Source organism: Danio rerio, chromosome 2 (genome assembly GCF_052040795.2).
Source record: "Danio rerio strain M-AB ecotype USA chromosome 2, GRCz13ab, whole genome shotgun sequence".
In the NCBI taxonomy this organism is placed as follows: Eukaryota; Metazoa; Chordata; class Actinopteri; order Cypriniformes; family Danionidae; genus Danio; species Danio rerio.
In genome coordinates, this window is record NC_141022.1 from 51,971,190 (window position 1) to 51,987,982 (window position 16,793).

At 35.3% G+C, this 16,793-nt stretch overlaps 1 protein-coding gene across 2 annotated transcripts; it reads right to left on the reverse strand.

Moving 5' to 3' along the window:
• Window positions 1-1,320: 1,320 nt before the first annotated feature.
• On the reverse strand, window positions 1,321-12,434 carry LOC137487486 (C-type mannose receptor 2). Of its 2 annotated transcripts, none has more exons than XM_087241550.1 (6): window positions 12,390-12,434; window positions 9,039-9,106; window positions 5,879-6,235; window positions 5,457-5,789; window positions 5,114-5,208; window positions 1,321-2,040 (listed from the first exon to the last, which is right to left on the reverse strand). In XM_087241550.1, exons 2-6 carry the CDS (start codon window positions 9,073-9,075, stop codon window positions 1,903-1,905), a joined length of 960 nt encoding a protein of 319 aa, XP_087097676.1. In that variant the 5' UTR covers window positions 9,076-9,106; window positions 12,390-12,434; the 3' UTR covers window positions 1,321-1,902. The 2 variants fall into 2 exon arrangements, with proteins under 2 accessions (XP_087097676.1, XP_087097677.1); XM_087241551.1 differs by having other exon boundaries at window positions 12,381-12,434.
• Window positions 12,435-16,793: the final 4,359 nt, after the last annotated feature.

A 16,793-nucleotide genomic window follows, 5' to 3' on the forward strand; every position in this document is an offset into this window, starting at 1 on the left:
TCTTACTCTGAGGTGCAGATTGCAAATGTTAATGGTTTAGGGCATACTCACATTATGTACAGTGGTGTACATTATGTATAATCTTAAGAGTGGTCATATTCATTTAGGAAACTTTTCGGTATTGATGCACATGTCACATCTTTTAGACAGATAAATTAATCAAGTCGTGCATCAAAGTCAAGATTCTTAAACCGGGTCTTTTAGAGACATCAAATTTTATTGTTATTAGTGTTCTTGCAAAGATTTTTGGTAAATAAAAAGTTTATTTCTGAGAATATTCTGTAAATCATGATCAAAATGATCTTTTACTGGAATGCTGGAAAAAAATTCAACACATTTGCTTAGACTGTAGCTGTAAATGCTTTCACACATATACACGTTTAGGTGAAGTTTAATTTTAAACTAATTTCGAGAGGAGCATGTGCTCATGATTGACCCAGCTGGTCCACATTAGCTAAACATGATCCTCCAATCAAAGGATCCCAAGTCACTATATATATTCTCCATTTAGTTTCTACAACTATCTCCGTCTGGAAGAAACCCCCCTCCTCCCTCCTTTATTCAGAATGGGTGGCACGGTGGCCCAGTGACTAGCAGTGTTGCCTCACAGCAAGAATACCTATGGCAGTGGTCACCAAACTTGTTCCTGTATGGCCGGTGTCCTGCACATTTTAGCTCCAACCCTAATTAAACACACCTGAACAAGCTAATCAAGGTCTTGCTAGGTATACTTAGCATCAAACATCAGGGCAGGTGTGTTGAGGCAAGTTGGAGCTAAACCCTGCAGGGACACCGGGCCTCCAGAACCGAGATTGGTGACCCCTGACCTATGGCGTTGGGTCCTCGCTGAGCCATCTGGTATTTCTGTGCGGAGTTTGCATATTCTCACCGTGCCCGCGTGGATTTCCCCCGGGTTCCTTCCACCATCCAAATGTGCTCTATATTATAAATAAAATAAGCCTAAATCTTTTTTTTTTATAATGTCTTACTCTCAGGAAGTTCACCTTGGCCTCACCAGCGGGGGAGTTTGAGATCGACCTGAGCTCAATTTTCCCTTGCCCTGCAAAGGGGGGGGGGGGGGGGGGGCCTGGGCTCGAGGATCCCTTGAGCTCAGGGCTCTTTCCCGCGACAGCATGACAAACAAGCTATGTATAAATCATGAGCTAAGTGTGAACTCTTTAAATGAAGGACAATTCATCTCTCTTTTCTCTCTCTCTCTCTCTCTCTCTCTCTCACACACACACACCAACACACACAGAGCTATAAATAAATCACATGCACCACCTACAGTACAAAAAGACAACACTAAAAAAACATGAATTTCAGTCTGAAAAAGGTCATACCGTTTATTATAGGATACACATCTTCAAGTGACAGAGCACCTGTTCATTAATAGAGGAGCTAAAGCACATCTCATAACTTAACAATGCATATCAACATTGGGTTTACATGAAGCTTTATGAGAAGCATATTTGCTTTTTTATTATAAGTCTAATGACACATTTTTAACACGAAGTGCCTGTAGTTGGCCACAAGATGGAGACAATAATGTATCAGAAACAAAATGGGTATGTTACAGGTCTATTAAAGTGACAGTTCACCCAAAACCCAACATGTTTTAATTAAATGTCACTTTGAAAGTGCCAACACAGAGAACAACTTACAATCTGAATGATTTGACTAAAATAAATTCCATAAAAGGAGAGGAAGTGGAAAGAAATTTACTTTATTTAACTAAATGTATCTTTCACATGTATTGTAAAAATGCTAATATTATTAATGCAATTTATTATATAGTTAATGTAGTACATGTTTTATAAAGTACTGCTACTAGTAATATTTTCCTGTTCCTCAAAGCAATATTGTAACTTTACTTCATATTGTTTTAGTTTTTACAGTGCATTAAGGATGCACTTTACATGTATTATCTGAACTTTTCACAATGCTGTTCTCCAGTTCAAACACCTTTTCACCCTTCTCCTTTCTCCAGTTTATTTTGGTATCACTTTCCAGCCCCATGCTTTTAAACTTTTCAGTGATCTGGAAAACAAACAAGAATAGATCAAGAAAAACTCATAGACCGATTCTATTTTTCTTTACCCCTACCCATTCCACTCTTGAGTGTGAAGGGGAAGGGCTTCAAGTTTACCCCTATGAAATGGGATAACGCTACACTTCCTGACAGACATTTCACCTATCCAAGTTCTAGGAACAACAAATAATAACTTGACTTCTAGTCGATCATTTGGTATTAGAAGCTTATATGAAAGGCAAAGGCCTCTAGATTATGCTTATTTTACCCAAATAAAACATGATCATACCTTGATTTTCAATTATTTAATTAATTAATTTAATAATTAAATTAAGACTAAAGTCTTAAGTCTTGTCACTTAACAGGGATCATGTACAGTATAGAATATAAAGTCATGATGCAGTGGAAAAAGAAATAATATTGTGCTCCCATGAGCACTGCACCCACAAATCTCTGCAATGACTCAAATAACTTACTAATAAAGTCATCTGGACTGGCAAAGAAATTATTCTTGCATGACTCACAGTTCATCAAGATTCTTTTGATTTATCTTCAATGCCTCCTCCATCTTACCCCAGACATGCTCAATAATGTTAACTCTGGTGACTTGGCTGGTCAATCCTGGAGCACCTTGACCATCTTTGCTTTCAGGAACTTTGATGTGGAGGCTGAAGTATGAGAAGTAGTGCTATCCTGCTGAAGAATTTGCTTTATCTTATGGTTTGTAATGTAATGGACAGCACAAATGTCTTGATAGCTCCGGTTGTTGATGTTTCCCACCACTCTGCAGATCTCTCGCACGCCCCCATAATGAATGTAATGCCAAACCATCTTTCCTTCACCAAACTTGACTGATGATTGGGATGCAGCTCAACAAATGATTAATCAGAAAAATCTACCTTCTGCCACTTTTCCAAATGATCAACTAGAAGTCAAATAATATATATTTTTTTGCTCTTACAACTGTGATTGACGCAAGACTGACACAACTTTTGTCAGGTAGTTTACAACAGTTGCAAACGTCATCATATGTAATTGCTAGCTCATATGAGATTGATGATGAAGACTGCTGTAACTGTTCCAGCTGCATTATTTTTTGGTAATCACAGAAAGGAACAGTATCATGTTATCAAAACAATATAATGTGTCAATTCAAATCAATAATTGCTTTATTGGCATGACAAATGTTACACATGTATTGCAAAAGCAGTTCTAAAGTTTACATAAACAATAAAATAATATACGTATATAATAAAAAACGCAGTAAACAGTAGTAGTGGTAAAAAAATAAATAAATAAAGGAAAGATATATACATATAATAATTAAATAAAAATATAAATATTAGATCATATTATTAATTAATATAATCACATTATAATTCAATATATAATTTTTCTTCTCTCTCTTTTTGTGACAGACTTTAATGTATTGTGCCGCTAGAAGAACACAGTCAGTTTTTCCCAGGGGTTTTCAAACTTTATAATCTCAGGGAGCCCCAAATATTATGATTTTTTGCAGGGGACCCCTTTGCCTAAAGTCTAAAGACATGCGTATAAATATGTAAATTTAAATTCTGTATAACGTAAAAACATTATAACTTATACTTCACAGGCATGCAAAACGGTTTATTTTTACTATTTATTTTTTAGTTGGCTACTAACTAAAGCCAGAATGATTCTCACAGTTTTTATATTTCATAAAATAAATTTAAAAAACAACAACAAAATATTTACATTAACTGAACAAGATAGCTTTTCTAAATAAGGGACTGGTAGATGAAAAGTTAAACCTGGACATTTGTTACATTTGTAATTTCTGTAGTTTGTTTTCCCCGTCTTGTATTTATAGCAAACTGCAACATGTTTACATTTAACTGGGTGCTTTTCCTAATTAAGGCACTGCTAAATCGCTGCTATAATTTCATTTAAAAGGGAACAGATTGCGAAATTTAGCGTTTTTTAAGCTTGACGGTAAACCACGAACGCTATTGTTACATTTTGTCTCCTTTCTAGGGGTTCGGAGAAAAAGGCAACACAACAAAACTCAGTCTTGCACCTCAGAAGACAATGCTGACACACAATAAACACGTGGGGGCGTTTGAAGCCATGAGACGCAGAGACTCTTGACATGCTCCAGATGCTCGGAGGTAATTAATAATATACACTAATACTAAAACAGTTAAAGTATTTTAGAATGACTAAAACAACATTTAAGATGTGTTACAGTGTGCTCAGCCTGCTGGTTTGTCCATTCACACATACTTTCATCATCATATGATGACCTTTTTAATGTACATACTGTAATTTGTTCAGTAAAAGTGTTTCCATCGTAGTTTATGCGCATATTTTCTATCGAATAAAAGTTTATCCTGCTCAGTTATGCGCATACGTTTTTTATGCATATTTTTAAAAGTTATGTGCATCATGATGTTTTCATCAATCATTTTTATGCACATATCCAAAATGAGCATTAAAATAGGTGGGTGGAAACTTAAGGCAAAGGCGAGAAATACCGCTTCGTCCTTAAAAAAGGGGAGGAGACCGACAGAAACTCTGAGTTTAGAGAATAAAACCTGCTCCTGACCAGGTTAGGTTCACAGAGTAAGTTACCACGGTAACTGACACTGAGTTAAAGTTACCTCTCTTTCAGAAACAGGCTTGACTTACCCTGCTTTCTCAAATTTGACAAACCTGGCATTTTGAATAGGAAAACCCAGAGTTTCTCTCATTTCAGGGTTAAAATACTCTGAGTTTTCACTTAACCTCCTTTCTGAAACAGGCCCCTGATCTCGTCCCCCTTTAACATGCTCATTGACCAGGCGGGAGCCCTGGGCTCAATTATCTCAGAGCTCAGGGTTCTCTCCTGGAACAGCATGCCAAACCTGCTATCATCATCAAGCACTATCTAACTGTGAACTCTTGAGTTGATGTTTGTATTTTCATATTTTTGTATCAGTTTATTTGTTTTCATCTCATTACCTTCACTCCAAGCTTAAGTCTGTTAATCACTTTGGTCAGCATTGCTGTGATAAATGTGAAATAAATATAAATAAAATGTACTTACTAATGGCAGACACAAACCTGATTCAGAATAGCAATCTGTAGCGAAGGATTATTCAAAGAGCAATGTCCAGCACAGGATACTTTCAGCCGGACAATCTGTTTTCTCTTTTCCTCTAATGAAATATACACATGTAGTCATTTTCAACTTGGAAGATTAATCACAGACACAACACAATCCTACTGTTTTTGAAATGGCCATTTCAAGAGTGATCATTTGATTCTGAACTGGAGGAAGTTGATGATTACAGATTTCCATCTTTCTTCAAAATATCTTCTTTTGATTTCAGCAGACAGAAACTCAATCAGGTTTGGAACAGTTTTCAGTTTTGGGAGAACTATCCCATTAACTGGTTAAACTCACCTTCATAACAGATAAAAGGATGCAGGACATTACAGCTTTCACGACTCCATTTCCCAGAATCAGTTGTTGACATGCTGACACAGTCAGATCCTACTCTCTGGTTTGGTTGACCTGATGCCCAGTATCTGAATCTGAGATCCCACTGATCAGACCATTCCCAAGGGTCTCTGTAAAGACCAAACCAGATGTAATATTCTTTTAAAGCTGTTGCATTTAGCTGGTCATTCTCTGCAGAGCTGTGGATGGTGGGCAGGTCTGTGTAATTCTGTCTGCAGTAACTCTGAGCATCTGTCCAGCTTCTAGCACTTTGTACCATGTAATATGTTGTATTTTCTGTGAAGAAAAAAAGAAAGTATTCAGTCTCTGCTCTTCTTTTCCAGTTGAATTGCAGAATAATACACTTAAAATAATGTTGAACTCACTATAACACACAAAATATCGCTTATAAGAACATGCCATATCTGTCCATCTGCCAGATGAAGTAGCTACACAGTATCCATCATCATTTGGCATTCTTGAAGCCCAGTTAAAGTACTGAGAAGCGTTTTCTCCATTCGACCAACTCCAGCGTTTCTCTGTCCCACTCTTCAGTCCAATCCACACTGATCCACTGTATCCAGCGTCCACTGAATGTATCAGCCTGTTCACATCATCCATGGTGTCTACAGTAGCCAGATCAGTGAAATTCCCTCTGCAGTAACTCTGAGCATCTGACCATGACATCTGCAGGTTTATATAGTGATAGCGACGAGAAAAAGCAAAGCTGCTCCAGGAGAGCCCTGTAAAAACCAACATGTGATCGTATGTTATGACGTGAGTGACCACTAGATGGAACCAGAGGTTTGTAAGGGGTTATGTGAGATGAGAGAGTGCGTTAGAACAAGACGGTATCAGTCAGACTGAACTTGTAAATAAAGAAGACACTTGTTCTAACTTGGGGTTATTATTATAAGACACGAACATGACAATTACAATTAGGGCTGTGCAATAAAAAGATTATTAATAGTTTTAATGGTAGTTATTAAGAATTATGGATGCAGAATAACATGTAGGCTACTTTTTAAGTGCTAAGAACATTATTAGATAATAGGCACTAGTTAATAGTGAGAATTTGTCACTTATACTAAAGTGTTACTTTTTTGTCAGGAAAAATCACAATTTTATCATGATTCTTTTACTATTTTTAAGTTTCCTGAACATCACAGCCCAACTAAGTTTCTTATTATAACAACAAATCCTTATGAAGTAACATAAAATAAATTAAAGTGGGCAAATATTAAAATCTGTAATTTATTGATGAAAAATATAAACAGTTAACTTTTACTTATATATTACCCTACCCTCCATCCCCCCAGCCGCCCAATTTTTGTTTAACGGAGAGATTTTTTTCAACACATTTCTAAACATAATAGTTTTAATAACTCATTTCTAATGACTGATTTATTTAATCTTTGGCATGATGAAAGTGAATAATATTTGACTAGATATTTTTCAAGACACTTCTACAAAACTTAAGGTGACATTTAAAGGTTTAACTAGGTTAATTAAGTTAACTATGGAGGTTAGGGTATTTGGGCAAGTTATTGTAAAATTATATTTTGTTCTGTAGTGTAGACAATTGTAAACATATGTAGCTGAAAGGGGCTAATATTATTGACTTTAAAATTGTGTTTAAAAAATGAAAAACTGCTTTTATTTTAGCTGAAATAAAAACAAATAAGACTTTCTCCAGAAGAAAAAATATTATCAGACATACTGTGAAGATTTTCCTGCTCTGTTCTGTTAAATATCATTTGGGGAAAAAAAAAAAAATTATATATATATATATATTTTATATTATATAAAAATGTATATTATATTATATATTTTTATATTATATATATATATATATATATATATATATATATATATATATATATATATATATATATTTTTTTTTTTTATATTATATATATATATATAATTATATATATATATATATATATATATTTTTATATCACAATATATATTGTGGGTGTAATGGTTCACAAAAATCACAGTTCGGTTCGATACAACACAGTGTGGTGTCACGATTGGGTATGTTTTCGATACAGCTAAAAAGAGAAAGGCCAGTGAATTTCTTTGATTTTAATTTACCGGCCCTGTTATAAGTTGACAATAATAACTGTGTTTCTCTCACGGGTGGTGTCTGAAATTGCACAGATGATATTGACATATAACTTATTATGTCTTTTCATGAGCTGCAATATTAGTTTCATCTCAGTGAACGCATGCTCTTTAGCGATGGTGAATCAGTCGCACGACTAACAGGATCGTGATGATTAAATGAAGAATTAAATAACATTATAACATCTCGTGCTTTTCTGTTTATTTGTAACCATGGTTTCTAAAAGTAAATCTGTCAGTGTTTTAATTTTCTCGTATCCAGACCTTTACGTTTTCGCGGCTGTAGCTCCCTGTCATTGGAACTGTGTGATTGACAGCTGATATTTACCAATCCATTCACATTCTGTTCTAGCGCTGTGGGCCAATAAGAAGAGCTTGAAGGCAGGGCGAGCACTGCAGGTTTTGTTTCCTGCAATAAATTGACATGTCAACTGGTTTAAAACATCCCTGATGGCTGCGATTGGTGTTTTTAGGTGCATTTAGGTAATTTGGGATGCCTCGTTGAATGTTGTAGCACTGAAAACATTATATTTTGTACACAAATTCTCTTTTATCTTTTTAGATATTATTCTGAATCGTTCGATTTGTAATGCGTATCGAAATGAAAGTATCGTAATGAACGGTTCAATACGAATACGCATATCCTTATCCTTTATATTCATTCATTCATTTTCTTTTCGGCTTAGTCCCTTCATTAATCCAGGGTCGCTACAGCGGAATGAACCACCAACTTATCCAGCACTTTTTTACGCAGCGGATGCCCTTCCAGGGAAACATCCACACACACACTCATACACTACGGACAATTTTAGCCTACCCAATTCACCTCTTCTGCATGTCTTTGGACTGTTGGGGAAACTGGAGCACGTGGAGGAAACCCACGCAATCGCAGGGAGAACATGCAGACTCCACACAGAAACACCAGTGGACCCAGCTGGGGCTCAAACCAGCGAACTTCTTGCTGTGAGGCGATAGCACTATCTACTGTGTCACTGTGTCGCCCTATAAATATCAGAATTTGCCAGAATTTATACATTTAAATTATTTATACTGGCAAATTTTTTATTTACAGTTACTTTTATTCAACCAGCAAGTATTTTTTTTTACCACAAATGACACAGTCTTGCCCCGAAAATGACAATTCTGTCATCATTTACCCTACAAGTTGTGAAACTTGAACCAATTTGTGAAACCTGAATGAGTTTTGTTAAACATATGCTATTTTGAAGAATGTGGGTAACCCTACAGCTGCTGGTCACTGGCTTCAAGAGTATTTTTTTCTGCTATTAACAGCCATCAATTGTTTGGTTACCCACATTATTCAATGTATCTTCTTTAGTATTCAGCACAAGACAAAAAATTGTACTGCAATCAAAAGTATTTTCATATCACACAATTACAGATGACCAAACCAACCTGATAGCAGAAACAACACAAACAGACTTTCATCCATGACTGCTCACACAGATCTTTTCTGCTGGTTCCTGGTGTGAAATAAAACAAACAATATGTATATATATATATATATATATATATATATATATATATATATATATGTATATATATATATATATATATATATATATATATATATATATATATATATATATATATATATTATGGCATCACAATGTTGTAAACGGAGTGTGATGAATTGAATATATTGGATTTAATTTCCCTTAACATAAACAGCTTATTTAAAAAAATAAAATAAAATAAAATAAAATAAAGACATAGTTTCTGCCATTGATGATATTTGTTAATTTAATGAACAAATATTATTGAACAACAAAAGTAATAAGAGTAATTGTAATAAAAGACCCAGATGTTTCTATCCAGTCAAAAGACAAATCAAAGATTGCTTTGCATTAAATTAAACGATGAAAGGCATAGTTTACCCAGAAATAAAATAATTATTTGTCATTATTTACCCATCCTTGACTTCTTCCAAAGTGAACCACTAATCCACAAAATAAATGCTGCTCTCTGAAGACAAATATACCCTGTACATTTTATTCAATTTTAACTTTGCTTTTAAGCATTTGAGTTTTCTTCATATCAATCATTCTTTGGAAGATAGCAGATTATTTGGTATTCTATAAAGTGTGTGAACAAAAAAGAAAACAAATGAAAACACTATGGAGAGCTGATCTAATGTAACTGAAAACGAGCTTTTTACATAATTGCCTTAAAACCTAAATTACGATTCCAGTTGGCAAAGTTTAAACCCCATGTATAATCATTCAAGCTGGGCTTAAGGTTTGGATGGCAATGTTCACATCTATTCAAATAAACAACACAAACAGATCAGTCACACCACAGTTTGTTTTCATTTAACCAAACCTGAACACTCCCTCAGACAGCTTACCAGTACTGAGCATCATATTGCACTTGAAAAATACATGCGTGTCAAGATTACAGTGAATCCGGAAAGTATTTATATCGCTTCCCACTTTCCACATTTTTTTATGTTACAGCCTTATTCCTCAATGGATTTAATTCATTTATTTTCTCAAAATTCTACACACAATAGATATTTTGAAATTGTTGCAAATTTATAACAAATAAAAAACCTGAAAAATCACATGTACATGAGTATCCACAGCCTTTGCTGTAAAGCTCTAAATTGAGATCAGGTACATTCTGTTTCCACTGATCCCTATTGAGATGTTTCCACAGCTTAATTGGAGTTCACCTGTGGTAAATTCAGTTGATTGGACAGGATTTGAAAAGACATACAGCTGTCTATATAAAGTCCCAGTGTTGACAGTGCATGCAAAAGCACAAACCAAGCATGAAGACAAAGCACTTGTCCGTAAACCTCCAAGACAGGATTGTCTCGAGGCACAAGGCTAGGGAAGGTTACAGAAACATTTCTTCTGTTCTGAAAGTTCCAATGAGCACAGTGGCCTAAAACATCCCTAAGTGGAAGATGTTTGGAACCATTAGGACTCTTTCTAGAGCTGGCCAGCCATCTAAGCTGAGTGATCGGAGAAGGGCCTTAGTCAGGGAGATGATCAATAACCCAATAGTAACTCTGTCTGAGCTCCAGTGTTCTTCTGTGGAAAGAGGAGAAGCTTACAAAAGGACAACCCTCTGTGCAGCAATCCACCAATTAGGCCTGTATAGTAGAGTGGCCAGACAGAAGCCACTCCCCGCCTGGAATTTGCCAAAAAGCATCTGAAGGACTCTCAGACCATAAGAAACCAAATGCTCTGATCTGATGAGACTAAAATTGAACTACATTTGGAGAAAACCAGGCATCACTCATCACCAGGCTAATACCATCCCTACAGGGAAGCATGGTGGTGGCAGCATCATGCTTTGGGGATGTTTTTCAGCAGCAGGAACTGGAAGACTAGTCAGGATAGAGGGAAAGATGAATGCAGCAATGAACAGAGACATCCTAAATAAAAAACCTGCTTCAGGGTGCTCTTGACTTCAGAGCCCAGAACTAAATTCTATTGATCTTCTCTGGAGAGATCTTAAAATCCCCAAATCCCCAAAGACAGGTGCTCCTATTTTTTAATAAATTTGCAACAATTCCAAAAAAAAAAAAATATATATATATATATATCAAAAAAATAATTAACATTGTCATTATGGCCAATTGTGTGTAGAATTAAGAGGAAATAAATAAATTTAATCCCTTTTGGAATAAGGCTGTAACATAAAAAAAGAGGGAAAAGTGACACGCTATGAATACTTTCTGGATCTACACAATTCATTCACGTTGTCCCAACACAAATAGATTAAGCTAACTTAACATTTTTAACAAATTTATGTGGATTGAACATAAAAAAATAAGTTCTCCAAATAAAATATCAAGAACTGTGTTGTTTCAGCTTGTTTTGAATAAGTAGTTTGAACGAGCAAAAACACATTTTTTTTTCAGTGTATATGATCGTAGATGAGTCAAACCCACCAAAAAACCCCAAATTACACTAAACACTGAATTTTCAGAATGAAATGAGAAGGTTTAGCCTGCACCATATTGGCTTTTCGCCTTAGCAGAGTTTTGTAGTGACAATATGCGAGAGGTTTTCATAGTCAAATAGCTAATTTTTACTGAAGATGTTTCTACATTTCTCATCACTGGAAAACGGAAATCTTAAGCATGCAATAGATCTTGGGTTTGAGTGTACTCTAAAAACTTTATTTACTTCCCCATCAACATCTCCTCTCTCTGAATTTATTTTAAACTTTTTTCAAAGATAAACATGAGAAATCATAACTCTCATAAGCTGCATATTAAAATGATTTCTAAAAGGCCAAATATCACATAAATAAATTATATTTTTGATGAGTATATTAAGACACAAAACTACTTTTAAAAATCAGAATTGCATCATCGCCACCGATAGCCTCCTTGGCAGTGTGCCAAAATTCAAGTTGCAGATCTTTCTCGATCTTATTCCTATATTATATGCTGCCCTATCATAATAAAGGCAAAACACCCAAAAGTAAAACTTAAATCCGAATAATATGTCCCAGTTTTATTGATTTGATCAGATTTTTTATTCGATAAATGCAGCCTCTGTGAGCAAATTAAACTCTGAACATAAATTTTTTTAGGATTACTCCACAAAAAAAAAAAATAATAAATAAAATTTGAAAGAAAATATTAAGGTAATTATAGAAAAGCATTTTTATCAGCACAAAATAATCAACTAATAGTAAATTAAATAAAAGATGTCATTGTGATAATTTATTTGCTTTTGATTTCAGTATCTTGAAGTAAATAATAATAAGACATACATTTCTTACCTTGGTTTTTCTGCTATTGATAACTAGGGAGAGCTGAAAATGTGCAAGATGTTACACTCTGGTTAGTTTGGATAACCCTGCCTCCAGTCAAGTAAAACAAACAAACCATCTTGTCACTTTACATGTTGTTGACCCAAACAGATTAAGCTGCAATCTGGGCCAGAGGCCTGTTGCGCAAAACGATGGGTTGCAGAATAATTTTCAAGTTGACCAAACCAAACAAATCCAACATGATTAAGATTGGGTTTAGTGGTTTCACAATGCTTGATTTAAACTTTATCTGTTAAGGTTTAATCCAGAGGTTGTGATTAAATCTTGACTGCATGCACCTGAATGTGTGACAAACAGCCAATCATATGAAACATCAGAGGGTCTGTTTGATTCATTTCTAGCAAGAGAGTCAGTAATTGACTTCTCTGTTGAAGAAATATTATTATGAGAAATAATAATTTGAGGGTGTTTAGATGGAAGACAAATATTGACACTGCTAATGCAGAAAAAGCTTAAAGCAACAAACTTAACGCTTAAGTCTATTTCACTGATATACAGGGTGGGCCATTTATATGGATACACCTTATTAAAATGGGAATGGTTGGTGATATTAACGTCCTGTTTTTGGCACATTAGTATATGTGAGGGGGCAAACTTTAAGATGGGTGGTGACCATGGTGTGTGAAGATACAAGATGTGCAGCACCTGAAACTACAGATACTGGAAGCCTCTGCTGGCATTTTTCATGCGGTGTTGCTATCAGTGTGTGAAGAGTGGGAGAAGAGGGTTGCATTGACAATTCAACACAATGGGCAGCACATTGAACACATTTTATAAGTGGTCAGATACTTGTAAATAACTCATTAAAGAATAAAGTTACATTAAAACCAAGCACGCCATTGTTTTTCTTGTGAAAATTCCCAATAAGTTTGATGTGTCAAATGACCCTCTTCCTATTGATATTATTCTAAAATGCGGAAGTGCAACTGTTTTCACGATTGTCTTAGAACTTCCGATTTCGGAGAAATGACTAGGAATAATAAACAGCAGAAAATGGTCAAACTGCTTGCTCTACAAACAAATGTTTGCATGACTATACAGACCAAGTAGAATAATATAATTAGAAAATATCAAATTGCAACATCAAGCAGCGTAACGAGCAGTTTTTAACGTCAAAAAATGAATGGAAGTGAATGAGACCAGAAGTCTCGAGCTAAAAAGATTCAAATGGCAGCGCCCGCTCGTCGGCGGAGAATAAGGTGGATTGAAAAAACAAAAGTTGGATCCAAGATGGCCGACTTCAAAAAGGCCACCATGGTCACCACCCATCTTGAAAAGTTTGCCCCCTCACATATACTAATGTGCCACAAACAGGACGTTAATATCACCAACCATTCCCATTTTTCTTAAGGTGTATCCATATAAATGGCCCACCCTGAATATCAGTTAAATAGACATAAGCGTTAATTTAGTAGTTTAAGCGTAAAACGTTGAAAAGCTGTTTACATGCACTCCCCGTCAGTCTCAGCAGGCTAGCACAGAAACTCCATTGAAAATACTGGACATAGCACAAAAAGTGGAATTTAATGCTTCTTGTACATTGTGAGAGCCATATTGTATACCCATCAGGAATTGTAAATGTATTGATTTTTTTAAAGAAAACAAACCTTAAACAAAGCGGTTTTGCAAAAGTATACAGTTCACCAGAAGCACTTTATCTGGGCTAGTGAAAAGTCCTTCTGCATATAATCTATTTAGTTCAGATTTCCATTTATATTCTCTTAATCACTTTCCAATTGAATCCATTCATTAAGTAATTGGCTGTACAATCACTTTCCTTATGAAACACCTCATCTTCACTCTTTCTCCAGGTTTTTTGCCCTCACAATCCAGCCACATGCTCTTCAATGCCCATTTAATCCCACTGGTCACAATTGTGACCACAAATTTTGTGAAATTAAATCCAACTACACAATTACGAAGATACTTACCACATTTAGAACAGCAGTCTAGGATCATTCAATGTGCATGCATCTTTACTGGACAAGGTCTGCTTTTACATGATTTTGTAATTTGTCAAGAAATACATTGTTAAACGTTAACAGAAGATACATCAATCTATCTATATTTTTTTAAACCGTTTCCAATGTGTGTTTTATGTGTAATCTCAAAATCTGATGAACAGCTTAAAACAAATCAAAGCTTACTTTTAATCTTCAGAGTGATTTTTCCAACACAGGCTCATTCTGAGCACGCAGCCCTATATACATTTCTGGAGATCTTGAATTATGTAGCCAGAGTTACGTATGGCTGCATTTAGTCTTTAAAACAAACGCAAGTGGATGATTTTACTCCATTTCTTTTTGCGCTAGCAGCTGACCGCTTGCCTCCATATGGACGGCTTTCCTGCTGTTCACCAGTTTGTCCAGTGGCTCACCACGTACATAGGTAGACTTGAGAGGCAGAGAGGTGTTGACTGTAACAATGGGGTTTGAGTCCGGTGAAGAATGGTGCCAAAAAGCAGGTAAGACAAAAACAGACCAAAAAATTAAATAAACGTGTAAATAGAGTGGGAATGTGGTAAAAATCAGGGGGCTTTTCTTTTTCTCTGATTGCTTTTCGAAACACTTTTGGTTAGGTTTAGGGAAGTGGGTGGGGTTTTCGGTTGATTGGTCAGTCAGACAATAGTGACCTCTGGTGGATTTACACGAAAAGAGCAGGCATGAAAGAAAGAAGTTTCCATTTCCGAAAGAAGTTTGAGATTTAAAAAAGTAAACACAGCGCCTTCTGGTGGATTTGTAAAAACGAAAACTGCAACAACAACAACAACAACAACAACAACAACAACAACAACAACAACAACAACAACAACAAAAAACCTTCCTTCAGGGACGTATTTAATGCTCACCAAAAATGTATATATACAGCTACATTTTCAGAATGAGCTTGGATTTATCTTGCTTTGACTAAAAAGCAATATCAAATGTGCATTACGCACATACTGGAGCAATAGCTGCCTGAAAAACAGCTTTTCATCAGGCTGTGATATTTGTTTAATGAAAAGGACAGTTCTCCCAAAAATGAAAATGTACTCACTATTTCTGCTCCCTCAAGTGGTTCCAAACATTCATGTCTTTCTCTATTCAGCTGAACACATAGGAAGACATTTTGAAGAAAGCTGAAAACTTGTAACCATTGACTTCAAAAGTAGAAATTTTTTGGAAGTCGGTTCATGCAAATATCATCAAAAATACAGTGCAGGTAGTGATTAAAAAAGTAAAATCAAACTCTAGTGGTGTTTCATCATCATAATGAGCCTTTCATTGCACCACTGCCAAAGTGTTTGTGGTTGTCTTTCACAGTCATTTAGCTAATTTACTTCTGTTTTTAGGCTTAAAGTTGGTGAATGTCTTTTTTCCCCCAGAAATGTACTGGTAATATGCTATAAAAATATAGTGAAAATAATAACTATTTATAGTGTTGCTGATTGATAGGTCTGACCACCCAATCAAAGGATGATAAAAGCTATTTAGGCAATAGGTTCAGTGCTGTGTATTGATGTTACAGATGCCTGATTGTTGAAGTATGATTGGTTAAAAGCTTTATTATGAAAATACTCTACTGGTAGCAGCACAACCGAGGGGAAATCTATTAAATGTAGAGAATAGACTGTAGATAACAACTGAATAAACATTCATTGAAAACATACTTAAAAATAGATTGTGATTCTGATTTGTGTTTGGGTTAGCAGAGAACACTTTATTTGCTCTGGCAAGGACAATAATTTGCATATTCAAACACTGTAGCTAAATTTTATTGAAGATGTTTTCTCAATTGTATCACATTACTGGTCACAACGTAATGCAGCAAAGCCAAAACAACAAACTAATTTTGCATCCTTTTTTCCTGCCTCTGCGCCTAAATTTTGTAGGATGTCACACACCAGAGGAATGAAATGGCACTAGTTGTTTAAAATATGTGCACCATTGACCATTTTACAGCTCAGTTAAAAAGAAAACATTGCTGTGTGAGTTGACGAAATGTTTAAATGTCAAAAAACAGAAGTGTGAAACTCATAGAAATCTAATTTTATAACAGAGCCCCCTCTCAAAAGAAAACTAAACAAGAAAGCTAAATTAAACATAGCTGGCATACTTCTAACTGCTGAAACTCTGGAGCAGTGTTAATACTTTTTGTTCCACCATTACAATGGCTACTCTTTGAATGAACGGTTGGCAAAAATGTAAAATAGCCTATAAATGCGTAATATAATAACTATATTTAGTAAGGTATATCCAAAAGGTTGTTATTGCAGCTTAAATGCCGACAGGCTTATCGAGACCCAATGAAGGACTACTGAAGGGCTTTATTCTGTTAAAACAACTGTCCTGCGTGTACTTAATCCCGCTTATT

Bases quoted from the DNA above. Each gene is read 5' to 3' on its own strand.
- LOC137487486 (XM_087241550.1), bottom strand. From the start codon at position 9,075: ATGGATGAAAGTCTGTTTGTGTTGTTTCTGCTATCAG. The intron at 5,790-5,878 runs GTGAGTTCAACA...TTTTCTTCACAG, and splicing joins GCGATATTTTGTGTGTTATA to AAAATACAACATATTACATG. The intron at 5,209-5,456 runs GTGAGTTTAACC...ATATTTCATTAG, and splicing joins TCCTTTTATCTGTTATGAAG to AGGAAAAGAGAAAACAGATT.